The sequence below is a fragment of the Typha angustifolia genome, chromosome 5 (genome assembly GCF_048772165.1).
Source record: "Typha angustifolia cultivar Huaian chromosome 5, ASM4877216v1, whole genome shotgun sequence".
Classification (NCBI taxonomy): Eukaryota; Viridiplantae; Streptophyta; class Magnoliopsida; order Poales; family Typhaceae; genus Typha; species Typha angustifolia.
In genome coordinates this window covers 808,198-828,056 of record NC_133243.1, presented here as the reverse complement: position 1 = coordinate 828,056, position 19,859 = coordinate 808,198, and the positions used below count along the sequence as shown (strand labels likewise).

The 19,859-nt window shown below is 35.6% G+C and overlaps 3 protein-coding genes across 8 annotated transcripts; 1 reads left to right on the top strand and 2 right to left on the bottom strand.

Moving 5' to 3' along the window:
* The first annotated feature begins 93 nt into the window (after window positions 1–93).
* LOC140760243 (pentatricopeptide repeat-containing protein At3g61360) lies at window positions 94–4,430 on the top strand. 6 transcript variants are annotated; one of them, XM_073097113.1, is made up of 3 exons: window positions 94–1,626; window positions 3,280–3,526; window positions 4,110–4,430. In XM_073097113.1, exon 1 carries the CDS (start codon window positions 96–98, stop codon window positions 1,551–1,553), a length of 1,458 nt encoding a protein of 485 aa, XP_072953214.1. In that variant the 5' UTR covers window positions 94–95; the 3' UTR covers window positions 1,554–1,626; window positions 3,280–3,526; window positions 4,110–4,430. The 6 variants fall into 6 exon arrangements, with proteins under 6 accessions (XP_072953214.1, XP_072953213.1, XP_072953212.1 ...); XM_073097112.1 differs by having other exon boundaries at window positions 4,103–4,430; XM_073097111.1 differs by having other exon boundaries at window positions 4,077–4,430.
* Window positions 4,431–4,582: 152 nt separating this feature from the next.
* Window positions 4,583–6,740, bottom strand: LOC140760245 (peroxidase 45-like). The gene is made up of 4 exons (XM_073097117.1): window positions 6,522–6,740; window positions 5,702–5,899; window positions 5,440–5,605; window positions 4,583–5,145 (listed from the first exon to the last, which is right to left on the bottom strand). The coding sequence occupies exons 1-4, from the start codon at window positions 6,738–6,740 to the stop codon at window positions 4,733–4,735; spliced, it is 996 nt and encodes a 331-aa protein (XP_072953218.1). The 3' UTR covers window positions 4,583–4,732.
* A 4,742-nt stretch (window positions 6,741–11,482) lies between these two features.
* On the bottom strand, window positions 11,483–13,517 carry LOC140760103 (peroxidase 16-like). The gene is made up of 4 exons (XM_073096916.1): window positions 13,215–13,517; window positions 12,919–13,116; window positions 12,318–12,483; window positions 11,483–12,072 (listed from the first exon to the last, which is right to left on the bottom strand). The coding sequence occupies exons 1-4, from the start codon at window positions 13,431–13,433 to the stop codon at window positions 11,666–11,668; spliced, it is 990 nt and encodes a 329-aa protein (XP_072953017.1). The 5' UTR covers window positions 13,434–13,517; the 3' UTR covers window positions 11,483–11,665.
* Window positions 13,518–19,859: the final 6,342 nt, after the last annotated feature.

Below are 19,859 nucleotides of genomic sequence, written 5' to 3'. Positions count from 1 at the left end.
GGTTTGATTTTGTAAAAATTCAAATTTTAAAATTTAAGTTTTCTATAAAAGTGTTTATTTGAGCAAATGCATCTTATGACATGATAGGAGAGGAGATGAACTCAAAAACCCTCCCCAAACTCCTCCTCCTCCTCACCCCTCTTCCTCCTCCTCCCTCCGTCGACCACCTCGCCAATCTCATCATCACCCATCCTACCTCCCTCTCCCTCCTCCCCCTCCTCCATCGCATCCTCCCTCCTCCTCTCCTCTCCTCCTCCCCTTCCCTCCTCGATTCCCTCCTCTCCCGCCTCCACTCGGCCCATTCCCCCACCTCCCACGCTCTCTCCCTCTTTCGCTACGCCCTCTCCCTCCCTTCCTTCTCCCCTCCCCCTTCCTCCCTCTCCACCACCATCCTCATCCTCTCCCGCGCCCGCCTCTTCCCTCCCGCCTACCAACTGCTCGATGAAATCTCACAGACACGCCCTTCCCTCCTCTCCCACCGCGCCCTCTCGATCCTCCTCTCCTTCGTCGCCAAGTTCCGCTCCTTCGACGAGACCCTCGACGCCTTCGCCCGCGCCGAGCGCGCCTGGGCTCACGCCGGGCTCGCCTTTGGGGTCGACGAGTTCAACGCTTTGCTCCGCGCCTTCTGCGCCCGCGGCCGTGTCGGCCAGGCGCGCGCGGTCTTCCGCCGGTTCCACTCCCGGTTCCCGTCCAACACGCGCATCCTCAACACGCTCCTGTTGGGCTTCAAGGAATCCGGGAATCTCGACGCCTTTGATCTCTTCTACCATGAGATGGTGACCAGGGGATTCGAGCCGGATGCTGTCACCTACTGTATACGCATCGACGCGTACTGCAAGAAGGGGCGCTTCTCCGATGCGCTGGAGCTGTTTGAAGAGATGAGTCGGAGGAAGAATTGCTCGCCGACCGTGGAAACTATGACTACCTTGATCTTTGGGGCGGGGATCGTTAAGAACCCATCGCGTGCTCGCCGCTTGTTTGATGAAATACACGAGAGGGGGTTGAGTCCGGATAAGGGGGCTTATAATGCCTTGATGGGTGCTTATGTGAGAGCTAAGGATTTGGTATCTGGAATGGCACTTTTGGATGAGATGGAGGAGAAGGGGATTGGCGTCGATGATGTGAGCTACAATACCTTGTTTTGTGGGTTGAAGAGAATCGGTCATTTGGAAGAGTTTTGGAAGCTTTATCAGAGGATGATAGATCAGGGCTTCATGCCGAGGACAAGGACAGTAATGTTGCTAATGAAGACATTCTGTGAGAATAAAAGACCTGATCTAGGTTTGGAGCTATGGGACTATCTGATAGGGAAGGGATGCTGCCCTCACCGGCATGCGTTGGATCTGTTGGTTACCAGTTTATGCTGCAGAGGTGGGTTGGCGGAGGCCTACAGATGCTTCCAACAGATGATTGATAGGGGAAGGGTTCCCTCTGAGAGGGCATTTCGCATTCTGGAGGGGTTTCTAGAACAAATGCAAGAGATGGAGAAGGTAGAGGAACTCAGCCAGATGTGGAAGACATTGCAACGTCTTGAAGACCCATCACCATCTTAGGCTGTTGCATTCTGTTAAATTTTGCAATTACAAAATCATGGTGAAGGAACTGTAGTAAAAGAGTTAGCTCTCGGTGAGAATCCTAAACTATAATGCATGGCATCTCTTGATACTTAGAAGGACTTTATAAAATGGTTAGACATGCACAAGTGTGATACATACCTATAGCATTTGGTCCTTTACAAAAATTAAATATTGGATAATGGTAAGGACCTCTCCACCATAACTGCAGATAATTCGGTTTTCTCTTAACCTAATTTGCATGGTTCTTTTAAATAACGGAAGATTGACAGCCTAAAATCATGAACTAATGAAATTAAGTTCATATATCCTCACTGTATGTTCAATATATTAGAAACCTGTAATATAGTTTTAATAGTCTTTTTTTATATAAGTTGATTCATTAAGTCAGTGAGAAATTAATCTTGTACATAGATAAACGTCAAACTTACTAAAACATGTGTATCTCAATAAAGTCTTTATTTAATGTTCATGAGATCATTCTCTTCGCAGTCCTAACTTAATTTTATTGTTCGAATTGTTCTCGTTAGATGCATTTCCATATAAGTTTAGTGAAGGAACTGAAAGAACTTCCTTTTTCATAGTGGGCATGATATAAGGTGGCAAAACACTTGCATTTCAATCTGTGGCTAGTTGCTGCACATGAAGTCAGAGAAAGGGATGTTTCCGTGCTGGTTAATTCAAAACAGACTGAACTTTTGTCCAGTCAAAGCTGATTAGTTTTCTTTGTCTTTCAAGATGCTGCTTACTTTTCCTTAAAGCTGGTTTAGATACTGTCTAAATATGATTTGAGACATCAATAGAGATTAGATTTCAAACTCTGGTAATGTCATATTAGATATAAGAGCACCAGCTCTTTTAGACTTATTTTTTTCTCCTCTCGTAAATGGTTGATGAAATACTCTAAATTAGTATTTTTTTTTTCCAAATCAAGTTATTTTACTATTGCCAAGGGAGGAAGTAGATGTTTCTCTTATTGTTTTGCCAATTGTTGTGTTCTTGTTTAGTCTCCTTTTCTACATGTCTGAAGGATATCAGATATGAAGATAGTTCTCAATGTTCTTGCCATTTCACACCTGCATCCATACAAGGTAGTAATCTGAATGGCTACATATTAACTTGCCAATGAAGCTGCAATTTAAGAAGTTGAGGTTAATTTGTGTTCACTTTTAGTTTTAAATTAGGGGTTTGAGTATGCTAGAGCTATCACCTGATTGAAGTATGCACTATGAGACCATTATTTTACCAATAATCAATAACTGAACTGAATACTACTTTAGCGTCCTATAGAAGGCAATAATAGAGAGGCAAGTAGATGCTTCTTTTATAGTATCGAAGGCAATAATAAAGAGGCAAGTAGATGCTTCTTTTATAGTATCCTGGACTCTTAAAATTGGCAACTTACTCTTAGGTTTTATTTTTTTTTGGTTGAATAATCTTATAGATCACCTCACTGATCATTTCACAATTATTATGTTATAAGGTCCAACCATGACTTAGTCTCCAAACATGTGAGAAGGGGGAACAAATTTGAAGGGAAAACAATTGTATACCTCTTGTGCATTCTTATCATGATTAATCATACAAATCTGTCCGCATGCATATTTTGTATGATGCTTTTCAAACTCAAGTGAACTTTGATTGTTTATGATAGTCTAGAAGACACTAAAAGATCAAATAAATAATGCATAATTCATATTTTCAGGAATGGAGATGAAACTGCATGGCAATCACAACCTTTGCAGTTTGCACCTCCTTATTGAAGAATAAGAGTGTAATAGCAGTTGGAGTGGGCTTAGAGAATCCAGAATCTTGGGGCACATTCAACACTTTTGCCTCAAGCTGTTCACAGTTATTCCAACCAATTCTGGGAGTTGATGGACAAGTATCAATACAACAATGAATCTATTTGATCTGCTGTATTGAAGCGCAAAAAGATCTTTAGAGAGAAGGTAGTAACATTAAGTACACATTACTGATATTTACCCTATTGCACGCTTTCTTTCCAAAAATGGATAGTGGATAAATAAAAGAATACTGAAGTACTTACTATGCTGTATAATTTGAATCAGATCCAAGTACCTCCACCTTGAAGGTATTGTAAGATGAGATCAAAGAATATTTTTGTTTCATGGTGGTATATGGGTATACTGGACTGCTCTAGTTAATGGTTCACATATATCCTGATTTTGATTCAAAAGTAGGAGCCATGAAATGCATATCCCCTCTAATGTCTGTCTTTTGACTTATTGAAAATATGTCCTGTGACTGGGAGCAAACTTATTGAAGTCCTCCTCTTAGTGATTCTGGTTCATGCTAATTTTGGCCTTTTTCTTATTTGAATTTTCCTGATACGATTTGAGTGCCATTCTGAAAGCATTTAAATAAATTTCTTAATTGTCTTTTATCTAGATTTGTAGATGCCCATCTCAAATCTTTTCCATTCATTATTATTCTACATCAACAAACTCTGATTCTGTCATTTTCGGTTTGGATTATCAGGTGCATGACCTTCATTGGTTTTATAGTGTACAGAAATTGCTACTGGCTGGATCAAGTGATAAGGACCCAAATTGGAACAATTCCGAGGATGCAACTACTGAAGTCCTTGTAGATTCATCATTCATCTGCAAGATTACAAAGCAGCGTCTACTTCTGAGACCCATCATTCAGGCCTAATCTTGCAGGAGCTAAACATCAGATTCAGAGATACGAGAGTTCACAAGGGATTGAATCTGTGCAGTGATGGTGAGAGTGATGTTGAGGCGACGATGACCATCAGCAGACAACGGAACAAACATATTAACTAGTCCAATGGCTAGCTTATATTTCAACAGAATTTGATAAAAAAGGTTGATTTTAATTCACTTCTTTGTTGGTGGGTTGATATTTGTTTTGCCCGTGGATGTAGACAAATTGTCGAACTTCTCTCTCTATTTTCGTTTGAGATTTAGTTTTCTGTATTTCTCAAATCAATTTGGTGTTTTTGAGCACTTTTGCACAATAAATTGATGTCAAAGCCTAGGTTGCATTTGTATTTGCTTCATCCGGGTTTGATTGTTCAGTTTGTCTTTTTTATGAAATGGTATGGCCTGAATCTGTCTTTTAAATCTACACTACCAGTGAAGACTTTGTCTAGTCTCATTACACAACCAATTCTAATTCACCCTCCTGCAATCCCGGCGGATTTCTCCGTCTGCTCCGCCGGAGGTCTTCACTCCAACCCTCCCGAGCTTCGTGACGGCGGTCACAAACGCCTCGAAGAATGCGGTCTGGTTCCCGGCGAACAGGTCGACGGTGGCACGCGACCTCAGGTCAGTGTACAGCACCTGGTCCGAGCCCAACACGCCCATTCCTCTCTGTAGATTCTGGTAGTACAAGTTGTCAAACTTGAGTGGAGTTGCCGCGTCCAACATGACAAAACTTGCGGGTTGGAATTTTATCGAACAGGTTTTGCGCAGCTGAGTTACAAATTCTCGATCCATTGTTGGGTCTATTCCCGTTCTCCCCCCAAACTTGTACATCCTTCTCCATATCTTATCACAATGAGTGACTCCAATTGTATGCGCCCCTAAAATCATTATTAATATTCTCATAAATTATTAATTTCTCTTCCCTAATTGAATGATTAAAATTAAATAATATTAAATAAAATTAATCGGAAGGGTAAATTACTTCGTATTTTATTTCTCTCTTTTATCTATCTATTTTTTTATAAAACATAATAATAATAATAATAATAAATATATAAAAAAAGTATCAGTTAATCTAGTCACATATGTAAAATGTCTTATATACCCTTTAATTTATATTATTTTTATAAAATCGAGTAAAAAGACATATATACCCTTAAAAGGCACCCAACCTGAGAGTGCGATCATATCCGTCTGTGTGAGGCCATGAACAGCAAACATGGAATTGAGCTGATCCAAATTAAAATCAGGGTGAGGTAATCTATGCCTAACGCTAGCTTTCGTCGATATCTTCCCATCAATCCTCCCAAGCTCAACTTCATAGGATGGTCCTCCACTCTTCATGAAAAATGATTCAAGAATTATATTACACACCATCGATATAGAATGTTGGAGAAATGGAAAACAATCATCAAACTACTTCCTACTACTTACGAGGAAGAGGACATCTCTCGCGGCTATCGCCAAGATATCGGCGCAGGACACCGTGTTAGCACACTGCGTGTTATTCTCCAACGCCTCCTTGGCTTTGATCACCGTGTCGAACGCGTCGGCCGCTAGGGATGTGTCGTCCGGGTTGCGCCACTCGTCGTTGCCGTCTGAGGAGATGAGCATCACCGACGCATCGCAACCCTAATAATGCAAAAATCACACCTTATATTTTATGTGTACTGTGATGGATTTTGTAACCCTACCTATATTTTTTCTCTATAATTCTTATCTAACATCCTAAGTTAAGTTAGACACTACTAGAAAAGAAATATTTCGTTATAATATATAAAATAATTTATAAATATCTAAATTATTCCTATCTTCTTCATCCTATTTTTCTCTTCCCAAAATAGAAGAAGAAAAAGAGGAAGAAAAAAAAAGGGAGGGGAGAGGATGAGAAAAGTTGGTGGCGGCGGCGGCAGCGACGACGGTTGATTGCGACGGAATAATAAGAGTATTTTAGTAATTTGATCGATATTAGTTAGTTAAACGAGAATTATAGAGAAGAGAAAAGTCGGTTGCGACGGACGAAGAAGGTAGGCGAGAAAGATGGCGAAGAGATATAGAAAATAAAAGAAAATAGTAAAAGTATTTTAGTAATTTAGTAGATACTAGTTAGTCAAACAAGATTTATAGAAAAAAAAAATAAGAGCTTCGATATAAAATCACAAAATAAGTAAAATGGAGGGTAGATTTGTAAAAACTCCATAAAGAAAAATCTTAGGAAAAGTATATATATATATATATATATATATATATATACCCTAACAAAGCAGTCATGGAAGAAGAGTCTAAGAGTGCCGGGTCCGGCGACGACGCTCTGCTGCATCTTCCGGGCGACGACGGCGCGAACGACGGACTCGACGTCAGGGCAGCTGCCGGCGTAGTAGCTCTCCCTCAGTTGAGCAGTGGCTGTGGATGAGAGAGTGAGGAGAGGTAATATGAATGATGCGAACATGAGGAAATGGAGGAGCTTCTCCATAGCTATCCCTTACTTTATCTCACATCATATATATATATATAAACTATAAGACCTTTGTCTTTGTCTCAGGTTAATTTCCCAGGAAAGAGAGAGTGAGAGAGGTGGAAGGTGGTGGTGTTTAGAAGCAACAGCTCAGATCCTGGTTGTAAGCAACTAAAGGGGAGTCTGGGTGGGATTAATTAGGGTTTGTGGGTTTGCTGTAGCTGGTGGCCACTAGTGAGGACCTAACAAATACTTTTTTAGATACTAAAAATAAAAATGGTTTATTTCACTGTAGTTAATGTCGTCGGTAAAATACTGATAAGATTAGCGTTTTACTTCTCGGATAGAAATACCGATAAGTTTAGTGTTTATATCTGTGAGTTAGCGAAATAAAACCCTAATAATACCAAAATGCTAATAATAGATTTAACTATTTCTTATTCCAGAATATAAATACTGTTCATCAAAATTATAGTTTATATTACATCAAAGGTAATTGTTACATTCTTATTTCAAAATATAAGTAAATAAAAGAATAAATAAATAAATTACTAATAAAATGGTAGTTTTTATTAGTAATTTATTAGAAATTTTCATACGAAAATACTAATAAATTCAGCTAAGTCTACCTTAATATTTAATTTTAAGACCCCATTTAGTTTAGAAATTATTTATTATTCTTATTTCATAATACAAATATTATTCATCAAAATTATATTTTATATCACATCAAAATTTATCTCATCAATCTATTTTATATCACATCAAAGATAATTATTACATCGTTATTTTAAAATATGAGTGAACATAAGAATAAAATATTATTTTAAAAATAAATAAATTACTAATAAAATGCTAATTTTTATTAGTAATTTTTTTTTGAAAATTTCATACGAAAATACTAATAAATTCAGTTAATATTTTATTTTTAAGACCCCATTTATTTTAGAAATTATTTATCAAAATTACATTTTATATCACATCAAAATCTATCTCATCAATCTAAAAGATAATTATTACATCTAAAATAAGTAAACCTAAGAATAAATATATTATTTTAAGAATAATAAAAATAAATAAATTACTAATAAAATGCTAATTTTTATTAGTAATTTTTTTGAAAAATTTGATAAGAAAATACTAATAAATTCAGCTAAGTCTACCTTAATATTTTATTTTTAAGCTCCCGTTCATTTCAGAAATAACTATTTTTTCTCGTTCCAGAATATAAATACTATTTATCAAAATTATATTTTATGCCGCATCAAAATCTATCTAATCAATCTATTTTTTATATCAAATCAAAGTATATTTGTTATAATTTTATATAAAATAAAATACTTTTTTTTTCCATCTTTTTCTTCGCTCTATATCACATCTAAGTTAATTATTACATCCTTATTTCAGAATACAAGTGAACATAAGAATAACTATACCTAGAATAAAGACTTCATTTCGAGAATAATAAAGATGATACCGATAAGTTCTAACATTATAGTTAGAGTTATTTATTAAGAATTAGTTGCCATTTAAGGCATATGATTATGATGATGCAATGGTTGATATATACCATGCATGCATGTTTTTCTTTTTTCAGAAATTTTCTCTAGAAACTACTAGAAACTACTAGAAACTACTAGTATATGAAGACCGTGTGGTAGAAATGTTATAGTATTCTAATTTAAGTGAATAATACGCGTTTCTAGCCAAACGTTCAAACCGGTCGAGTGGATTTAACGCGGCAATAAAATAAAGGGAAAATTTTACGAAATAACACCCGTAAATTTGAATAATTTAAAAAGAAACACCTTATTTTGTTAATTTGAAAATTTCTTTACGATAAAATCACCAATAAAATAAAGCGAAAATTTTACAAAATAACACCACTAAAATTTAATAATTTAAAAAGAAACACTTTAATTTGGAGAGGTTTTTAATTTCTCTATTTTGCTTATAATTTGTATCTCTACTTCTCAATTTCCCTTATTTCCAGTCAAACTTCTTCCAGAATATTTTTCTCAACTATATTCTAATATATTTGATAAGTGTGTGTGTTGGAGGTTAAAAAAAAAACAAGAATTTTGTACTTTCTCTTTATATAGATAAATAGAGTAATAAACGGCTCTAGCTAGGAGTGCTCATTCGGTCCGAAGATCTGAACCCCAATCAAACTTGGCTTGAATTTTGCTGGCCAAAACCTAGCTCGAACTCTAACTAGGCTTGGGGCGGTCTTGACCCAAAGGTAATTCAATTGAGATCGAGTTTATCATTTTATGACCAACAACCGAAGCACACGGTTAGAAACCTAAACCGACCCAAAAGGTTTAGGTTCAACTTTGTTGATCTAGCATAACATGGAGTGTGAAATGATAAAATTATTAGTATATCTCAAGTCAGGAATGTAATCCCAGGAATATCAGGATATAAAATCACACAATCATTATTTAGTTAACGTAGAGAATTTTTATTTATTTAGAACAAATCAGCTTAATCCGAAGTCTTCTCTCTCGATGAGATGTAGTCAACAAAAATCATTCAATCCTTTTCAGTTTAGGTTTAATTATGTGAAGGATAGAGATACAGAATTGTCTTGAAAATTAGGGCCTAACTAATGTAATGAATGTTAAAAATATTAGCGTTAGATCTATTTATTATTTTAGCACGCTATTTCATCTAACTAATTGGTGTGTCACTACTGGTCCTCGTACTTATTGTGAGCATTTTAAAAATAACTCTTATTAGAGTTCTTATTTTATAGCCATATATGACTAAGCAAGTCATTGTTATTAAGATGTGTTTGATTATTTCAAATGTTGTTGACAAAGCAAAATGAGGCCTGATTGTAAATTTTAGAGAATGAGTTGTCAAATATAATTTAAGAGAAAATGAGCAATGGAGAGTACTTTTTGACGTAAAGAACTTTTGTGCGGAGATCTCTGGTTTTAATTCAGATGAGTCCGATTAGTGAAGCAAAGATGAAATGGTACCTTATTCAGGAGCTTTAAAAGGAGTATCACATTTTTGTCTCATCATTATAAGGGTGGGCTAGACAACCATGTATAGTGAAATTTGATAATTTGTTTAGCAACTAAGAAGAATTGGCAAAGAAAATGATGGAATGTTAGATCTTTGTTAGACGTGATAAAGAAAAGGTTTTGTTTATCAAAGACAAAACGAGTGATTAAAGTAGAGGCAAGAGAAATACACGAGGTCATCTTCCCTTTTCGTTGGCCCAAGAATTGTTAGGGTTCGATGCAGGACTCCCCATCCTTTTAAAAGGTTTTGCCTATCTCCAATGGCTAGGGGAGAGAAGAGGCTTCCTCTTCTCTTCCTCTCCTCAATTTTTCCCTTTCTTCTTTCTCTTCCCTTCTGATGCTTCTTCTCTTCTCTCAACCCCTATCGCCCTTCCTTTGTCAATCGTTGCCTCCCCCCCTGTAGTCCATCTTGACCTCCTCCTTCTCCATCTTTTCTTTGTACTCTCCCTCTCCCTCTCTCTCTCCAAGCTTTCTTCCTTCGTTGTCGCTTGTCGTAGTTCCCTTTTGAGCTCACCCTTCTTTCCATGCTAGATTTATGTTGCCACCCTACCGCCACCTTTTGTATTGGAGTTCACCCCTCACCTTTTCCTCCTTTTACCTACATCTATCTCTTCTCATCCTCTGCCCAATCCCTTTGTTGCTGCCATAGTTGCTCCGTCCGTCGCCGTTGACCCCCTTCTCACTTGTTCCCAACTACCGCTGGCTTTAATTTCCTTATCTAGTAGGTGAGAATCCACTAAGTGGGATGCGGGTTTGAGACCCATTCACAGTAGTAGCCTATGCTCTTCAATGATTTTTTTTTTCAATAATTCTTATTATTGATCGGATATAGCCACCGTCCTTTTTAGAGGGGGGAGGGGTTTCTAGCTATGTTCCTTTATTTTTGATATGCTACTATTTTAGGGTGTTGTAGGATTTTATTTTAAAATTTTATTGTTCTATGCGGGTGACATTCGATCTTCCTATCTTTGTGAATCTTTAAGGTCGTGTCAATAATTAATAGGGTTATTCTTAATTTCGATCGTTCCTTCAGGCTTGACGATCTGTTTTAATTGTAGCGTTGTGTTATTATAGGTCAAGTGTGGAGCCTTTCTTCTCTCTACGTTGATGAAACTTCTGGATGTTATAGAAATACAAAGTGCAAAGTACGTACGAAGCCGAAAGCTCAATGAAGCTCCAAGGAAAAAGAATATGAAATGCTACCGATACGGTCATAATCCCTGTATATAAGAAGGAAAATATGTTTGTCCTATTATGCAATTAGACAAAAAAGTGGGGGTCAGATCAGAAGAAAACTAAAAAACAAAACAGGGTGTTATTTGAAAATTTCCCTTAATTATGTTTGTCCTGATACGCAATTAGACAAGCTTCATGTGATCAAGCAGGACCATCCTTTGGCTCCTTATGACCATGCTTCGTTAAGTAAATCCGGGGGGTCCCACATTACGCGTGGTGGCATCTACTTCTCTAATCATATACTAATAAATATATACTTAAAGAGAAATTAAATAAACTTATAAAAATAAAAATTAAAAAAATTTACCCTACCTTCTTATTTTCTTTATTATATATAATTAAATAATTATATTATCGTGCCAGCCAGCCAAATTGTCTATTAGTACAGCTAGGGTTTTGCTAGATTGGACAACAACAACTCATGAATTTGTTCTAATAATTGGATTAAAAGAGAGAGTTTTAGATCATAAGTAGGCAAAATTGACACACTTTTATAGTAAAAAAAGTAATTTAAAGTATATATTATTATAACGGAGTACACACAAAATGAGCATTCATATGATATTGACACAATAAATAAAGAACGGGGAAGGGATTGAGTTTGATACACATAGGCGATAGCTTCAGTACCATCCGTATGTAATAGGAGATATAATTAGAATAATTAATTAATTAATTGACTGCTGTGCAGACTCGGCGGATCTCGCCGTCGCGGCCGGTCTTCACTCCGACCCGCCCGAGCTTGGTGATCGCGGTGACAAATGCCTCGAAAAATGCGGTCTGGTTCCTGGCGAACCAGTTGACGGTGCCCCGTGACCGCCGGTCGCTGAACAGGATCTGGTCGGAGGCCAAGACGCCCTTGATTTGCTGTAGATTCTGGTAGTACGCATTGTCGAACTTGGCCGGCGTTTGCAGGTCTAACGCCGCGAAGTTGGACGGCTTAGAGTTTACCGGGCAGGAGCGACGCAATTGGCGTAAGAAGAATACGTTCATCGGCGGGTTGAACGCCGGGGGTTGCCTGAATTGGTAAATCCGGCGGAGGAACTTGTCACAGTGTGACACACCAATTGTATGAGCACCTACACATAAATGTCCAAAGATATCGTTACATAAAAATCAATCTTGCTGCTGTACCTATCAAAGAGAGAGCTACGTACAATAGTTAATAAATGCGACAAGGTTCATGTACAGAGTTTCCTAAGTTTGCAATCAAATTATTTGCTTCTATGCAAATTGATTAAGACTTGCCATCTGAACTACAACTACTTAGCTCATGAGGTATATATAATCTTAATCTCTTGTTTTAATGAGAGAATTTTCCAACCTGATAGGGCAATCATATCGGTCTGCGAGAGCCCATTAGCGGTAAATAACGCGTTAAGCTGATCGAGATTAGATCCGGGACTCGGGAGGCTGTGTTTAACGATCGCCGTCGAGGTTAATTTGCCGTCGAGCCGCCCGAGCTCGACCGGATAAAATGGCCCTCCTGCCTGAAAGGCAAAAAAAAAAAAAAAAATTAAAAAAAATTCTTAGATGATAATTCTACATACAGATGAAGGATACTTTTTTAAAAAGCATAGAAGATATATTCCAGTCTCAATTCAATTCCAGAGGTCTCTTAGATGCTTTTATTTATTCTCCCTTTAGGAATAAAAGAAGTATCTAATTATATTCATCCATCCATCAAAGGTGCTCTCAATCATTATCGCACAATAAAAGGATTAGAAAAAAGAAAAGAAAAGAGAGTCAATATAAAAGCAGAGCACCAACCAGTAAAGCAGAGAGCACTACATTAATTAATTTCCATTCAAGTAAACAGTGAGAGAGATGTCATTATAATCAAAGAATGATAGAAGTAATCCTCTGTTCTAATCCGGGGAAATAAAGTTATAAGAAAATGAAAGGTAGAGAAAGAAATTGGATACCAAGGAGACCACATCTCTGGCAGCCATGGCTATTATATCTGCGCAAGAAACTCTGTTAGCGCACTGAGGATTACTATCCACGGCGGCCTTAGCTTTGTTGATCAAATCCAACGCATCCGACGACAGCGTCAAGTCCGCCCCGCTGTGAAGCTCGTCGTCGCCGTTCGCCGCCCGCAGCAGCACCGACGCGTCGCAGCCCTGACCAATGCACTCGGAATTCACATACCCTGTTACTACTTTACACAAGAAGAAGAAGAAGAAGAAGGAGGAGGAGAAGAAGAAGAGGAATTCTTTACCCTGACGAAGCAGTCGTGGAAGAAGACCCTGAGAGTGCCGGCGGCGGCGGCGAAGTTGGTCTGCAGCTTCTGCGAGACGGTGGCCCGGACGATCGACTCGACGTTGGGGCAGACGTTAGCGTAGTAGTTCTGCCTCAGTTGTGCAGTCGCCGGAGGTGTTAGAATTAGGAGAGATGATACCAGGAAAGAGAGCAAAAGGAAGTTATAAGAATTCTCCATAGCTTCTTCTCCTTCTTCTTCTTCTTCTTCTTCTGCTGCTGCTGGAATTATAAGATACCTATCTTTGTTTGTTGTTTGTAATGCTTATAAATGAATGCTGTGTGTATTTATAGAGAGGAGAGCAGAGAGAAGAGCAGAGAGAGAAGAGAATATAGTGGGGTAGAGTGGTCCTACAGAAACAACTGTGAATGAGGGAGTGAATGAATGAATGAATGAATGTGATGTTTGAGGAAATTAACAAGTGGGAATGAATGGGGAGAGATAAGATAACAACCTGGACAAGTAAAGCCATGTGGAGGAAATTGGAGGGTTTCTTCTTTGCACCAAAAAACAGAGCTTGTGACAAGCCCAAGAGTTTGTTTGACCAAACTACCCCTGTCTCAAACCTATTTTTCTTTCCTTTTTGTTTTTTTGATTTTAATCGAAATAGACCGTCTCCGGAAATTAATACCAAAATGGGTCTATTTATAACGGTCCATAACGATTTTTTTTGGAACTTTTTGTAAGAAAAAGACGCTAAACCTATTAGTGTTTCCTCTTATATCGATAGATTTGACGTATATGTATTATAAAACAAAATACTGATAGATTCGACTAAGTTTATTACTGCATATAAATGCTGATTAGTTTGATGTCTTATATGTAAGAAAAAGATGCTGTATATATTAGCATTGGATTTTTTTTTTCTTTTTGCTTTTGATTTTACTCGAAATGAACCATCTTCGAAAATTAATACCAAAATGGGTCTATTTATAACGGTCCATAATAATTTTTTTGGAATTTTCTGTAAGAAAAAGACAGCTAAATATATTAGTATTTTCTCTTATATCGATAGATTTGAAGTTTTATTGATATATATTATAAAACAAAATAAATTTTTTGTTTACCTAAATGGATAGGTAATATTAAAATGAATCCAGTAAAATATGTTAACAAGATAAAAAGTTAATCTTATCAGCTAGTAGAGTCGACTAAATTTATTACTGCACACAAATATTGATCAGTTTGACGTCTTATATGTGATAAAAAGATATTGTATATATATTAGCATTGGAAGTTTTCTTTTGGTTCTAATCGAAACGGACTATCTCCGGAAATTAATATCAAAAGGGGTCTATTTATGACGGTCAATAACAATATTTTTGGAACTTTTTGTAAGAAAAAGACGCTGAGCATATTAGTATTTCCTCTTATAACGATAGATTTGACACATATCGTAAAATAAATCCTTTTTTTTAACCTAACTTATCATCAACTATACGGAATATTAAAAGGAGTCTATTTACATGTTAACAAAATAAATCGCTAATCTTATTAATATTTATTTAGAAATTTTCAGACAAAACACTGATGGATAGATTCAACTAAGTTTATCGCCGCAGATAAAATGCTGATCAGCTCGGCGTCTTATATGTACGAAAAAAAATATTGTATATATTACCATTTGACTGTAGTTATAGTTAAAAAAAAAAGTTTGGAAGAGGGCTAGTTTGGTCATATTTATTTATGGTCCTGCTCTTGCTCACAAGAAGAGACAAATAGTTTTCTGGGATCCAATCAAGGTCTGTTCTTCATCTTTGGCAGTTTATGTATTCCCAATTGAAATGTTTCAAATTATAAGCATTTATTAGTATATTTATTTATTTTATTTTTTATTTTTTTGGTGTATATATATACTACTCAAAAGTTCATTATTTGCATATAAACCCTTCGATTATTTATTTATTTTTTTCTTCTAGTCTATGGTGACAGAGGTTTGTATGCTGGAGTTAGAAACATAGTAGAAGAAGAAAACACCTTATAGTTAGTTTAGATGGATATTAGATTTGATTTAAAGGGTATAATTGTAAATATAGATTTTAGATGGATATTTAAGTAAATATTTAGAAGATATATATATATATATTAAAAACACCTTATATTTTGCCTTTATTATTACTATTAGAAAAATAATTCAAAAATACTCTATCTCGTTGATATTTATCATTCAAATTCTACTTTAGCTATTGAAAACTTTTTATTAATGCTACCGGATTAATAAAAAATGAGAAGTAATTTAGGTATTTAAGTGTCAGATTAAGTTTAATTTAGGGTGTTTTTGATGATTAACCTATAATATAAACATTTGTCCTTAACATTAATATCTAGCTTCTTCCTTAATGACACCTTATCAAAGAGACAAAGATGACTCAAAGACATCTAGATGTACAATAGATTATCAAACTCTTGTGCTTAGTTGCTTTCAATGAGATGAGTTGTAAAAAAACCAAGACATTTGGTGATGATTTGATGAATACCATACATGGATGTGTGGATAAAATAAGCATTCTAATCCTATAATAATCCGCTAACGGCCGTTCAATGGGTAATCCATGCAATCCGACTGATTTTTATTTTTAATATTTTTTACCAAAAAATATTGGGTCTTATTTTTTGAAGAAGATAAATTAAGAAATCTGCATATAACACCGTGTCTTTTAATGAAATCAAGCTATATATGATTTAGTTTAAGTTAGATCTGTTAATTAAACTTAACCAAACATTTCAGCTAAGTTAACTTTATTAAAAAAAAAATAACAGAGTCATTCGAAGGGCATTTCAGTTATTTTAGATATTAAAATATCTCTATGTAACTCTAACTTATATGCTTTCTACACGTATTCATTAAATCATAGCACTCGACTTAAAAAAAAGTGAAAATATAGGGTGTAAACCGTAATTAATTAAAAAAATTAGGGTGTTATATGCAAATTTACCTAACAAAATTACTTTTTTGGTTTTCTTTTTAATAATGATGAATAATTATATATAGACAAGATCAATAATTTGTTTTGATTTATAATTAATCGATACTATTGAAAGTAACTAATTATCTTGGAGTTATATAAGGTGTTAGATTTGGGGTAATCATAATTGGTGTACAAAATTCTAATTGATGTATTTAGATTATTATAAAAAAAATTAAGAAATTTATAATTATCATAATTTATTTATAGCCGATATTCTATAAGACTTGGTTCACTCGTGGAATAATTATAACATTATTCTAATTTACTAAGATAAAAAAAGAGTATTTAATACCACTAACTAATATACACCAAATTACTAAAATACCTTTAATACTATTTTTCCTCGTCTTTACCCCCTCCTTCGAAGAAAATATAGGTAATTTAGGTATTTAAAAATTATTTTATATATTATAACAGAATATTTCTTTGCTGTTTAAACTAACGGAGGAGGGAGGTTAAATAAGAATTATAATAAAGAAAAATTAAAGACGGAGTGTGAATCATAAAATAAAATAGATAAAATATAGGATGTGATTTATAAAATCCCGTTAAAATAAAAACATAATTAAACTAGTGTTAGTGTGATGATAAGTATTTTTAGAACATTTTTTGCCAGTAAAATATTTGGTTATAAGGGTTTTCAATGGTTATAAATTTTCATAAGGGTAAAATAGTCTTTTCATTCTTTGTTTATTATGACTATCATAGCCTTAGATTAATCAAAGGTAAATAGTAGTTTCAACAAATTAATAATTGGTGACAAAACTATATAACCTTTTAATTATTAATCTTTGGAACTTTACTTGAAAAATAGAAAGGTAGGATTCCCTTTGTCCATGTCTTATTTATTAATCTGATAAGATTGATGCTTTTGTCTCAGAGGGATGGAGAGAACAATCTTTTCCATCGTTTCTTTTGTGAGAGATTACTTTTTCTATTATATTTATGTTATATAAAATTTAAGTCAGAAAATTTTATTAGATTATTTACAACTTTGTCTTAATATAATAAAAAAAACTAACCGTGACATAAATAAAACTATTCGGGGGGGTTAAAATGTAAAATGTAATTTCTCCTCTAAAACGGGGTGCAAAAGTAGTTAGTTGTTTGAATATAATGAAAAAACTAACTGTGGCATAAATAAAACTATTCGGGGGGTCAAAATGTAAAAAGAAAATAGGGGGTGCTCATAATGAAATCACTTAAAAGGTAGTTGGTTTGAAAATTTTCATACAGATTAATCAAATATAATGAAAAAACTAACCGTGACATAAATAAAACTATTCGGGGGGTTAAACCACGATTTTGAATCAGAAGAGAGATTTCAAGTAAAATGTAAGGAGTTTAGATTAAATAAAAGAAAAAAGGGGTGCTAATAATGAAATCACTTAAAAAGTAGTTGGTTTGAAAATTTTCATACAGATTAATCAAATAAAATGAAAAAACTAACTGTGGCATAAATAAAACTATTCGGGGGGTTAAAATGTAAAACGTAATTCTCCTCTAATGGAGTTTAGATTAAAAAAAAAGAAGAAAAACGGGGTGCTAATAATGAAATCACTTAAAAAGCAGGTGGTTTTTTGAAAAACTTCCTGAAAAATTTAATGGCCACCCTGGCATACAATGTAGATGATATAGGCAAGAGTTTTGTCTTAAAGCTTTCCTTTGACAAGGATTGAACAATGTTGACATACTAACTACTCTCTCTTTGGCAGATAGCACCACCACCGCATGCACCGCAATCCATGCATGCTCACTCCCGAAGCCCGCAAGGTGTTCGATAAAAGTCCACAGCCAGCTGCAAGTCGCTTCCAAGCAACACCCCCAGAATGCCAAGCCAAGCCAAACCAAGCCAAGCCAGGCCAACCCATGCCATGCTATGCTTGCGTGGGGGCAAAGACAATACTAATATTAATATTTCCAAGCATGATCTCCTCGTTTGGTCTCTTCTGTTTGGTATATATGTTCATGGGCTGTCTTCTCTCTGGACGCCGACTTTATTTCTTTCTCCTTCTCGGCCGTTCCATGGGAGAAGATGACGGAGGGAAGAAGTGGACCAACGTTAGGTATAATCATAATGAGATAATGATATCATTTTTTTAGATAGAAAAAAGAAAGTGGTGGTTTTAGTTAAAGGATATATCCATCCCTATCCACGCATAGGATCTTATTCGTGAATAATGATCCAGAGGGCACAAAAAATTAACTGCATGCATGCTTACATGCTTGTAAAGTTATCCATACTATCCGTAGAGTAGATAGCATGCATGTGATAAATTTAGCCCATAGACTTCTTTAATGATGGAGACAAACGAGATTGCTCACTTCATTCCAAGGTCAACCTCTTAGATAACGTAAGGGGGGCATAGAGCAACATGTGAGCCATGATCATATATCTCTCAAACATGGTTTGAGAGATATACAAGCAAAGTATATATATATATATATATATATATATGTATGTATGTATGTATACTTTTGTTGGCCTTTTATATTTGGCATGTATACCATTCTAATATCCCTGGTTTATGTGTACAAAACCTCTAAAATTGATATTCTAAAATCTCTTATTTTGCTGGTATATCTCTCAAACCAACTGACCATTAAATTTGCATTATGAGTTCAAGGTTATATTCTTTAGATTTACTAATGCCCCCTCCATTTTCCAAGGGTTGATGAACATTATTGAGGCGGTATGTACTTGTCTTCTTCGACGACATCCTTATGTACTTCTTTGTCAATAGCCTCTAACGGCAATAACTTGATGAGAACATTTACTGATCTTCTTAAGAACAACTCCATGTAAGAAGTTATACCTCTAAAGAAAGATCTCACCATTCCGAATAGTAATAACCATTGCTTAGTAGGCAAACTTATTTACAACCCCATGGGACTTAGGGATGCAATATCAAGAGTTTGGAACTCCATTGAAGCTTACTAAAGGGATGGCTTGGAGCTCCTTGGACATTTTTAGTAGGGACATGTTTGTTCTAGGAGAGTTCAAGTAAAATGTGCCAGTGGAGAGTTGGACTTTTTCTATGAGTTCGAGATACAGTTTCATAGACTGCCTCTATAATATCTCTCTCTGAGGTCAGAGTCCCTGTCTTTATTGAATCATTGGATCCTGCTAGGTGGACAAGATTCATACAAGAATGACTCAAAGTGGATGTCACAAAGCCCTTTACAAACTTGCTATTGGTGTCTCTCCTCAATAGGGGCAAATACTGAAGTTCAAGTCAGTCATGTGAGAATGCCAAGCATTGCTCTCTTTGTGGAAGAATATGGCCTCATAGATAGCAGACTCAAATGATAAATGCTTGTTCTTATCTCGTCACCCCTTGCTCAAAGTTAACTATTACAAGTTTATTTCAGAGAAGATATGGAACAAACTTATAGTTTGAAAGGCCTTGTGCCCTTGCACCCCTCTCACATAGGCAGGTTGGTTATAATCAAGTTAGTATTAAGCTCTGTGGTGATATGTTGTTACATGGCACCAACCATTCTCTCAAAACCTATAATTAATGAGATCAATAGTTATGTAGGGGGATTTTTGGGATTCGATCTAGCAAGAAGAGATTTTCTCTACACTCAACTCAGACAAGTGAGCTAGGTATCAGATCTCCTATAGTGATTAATG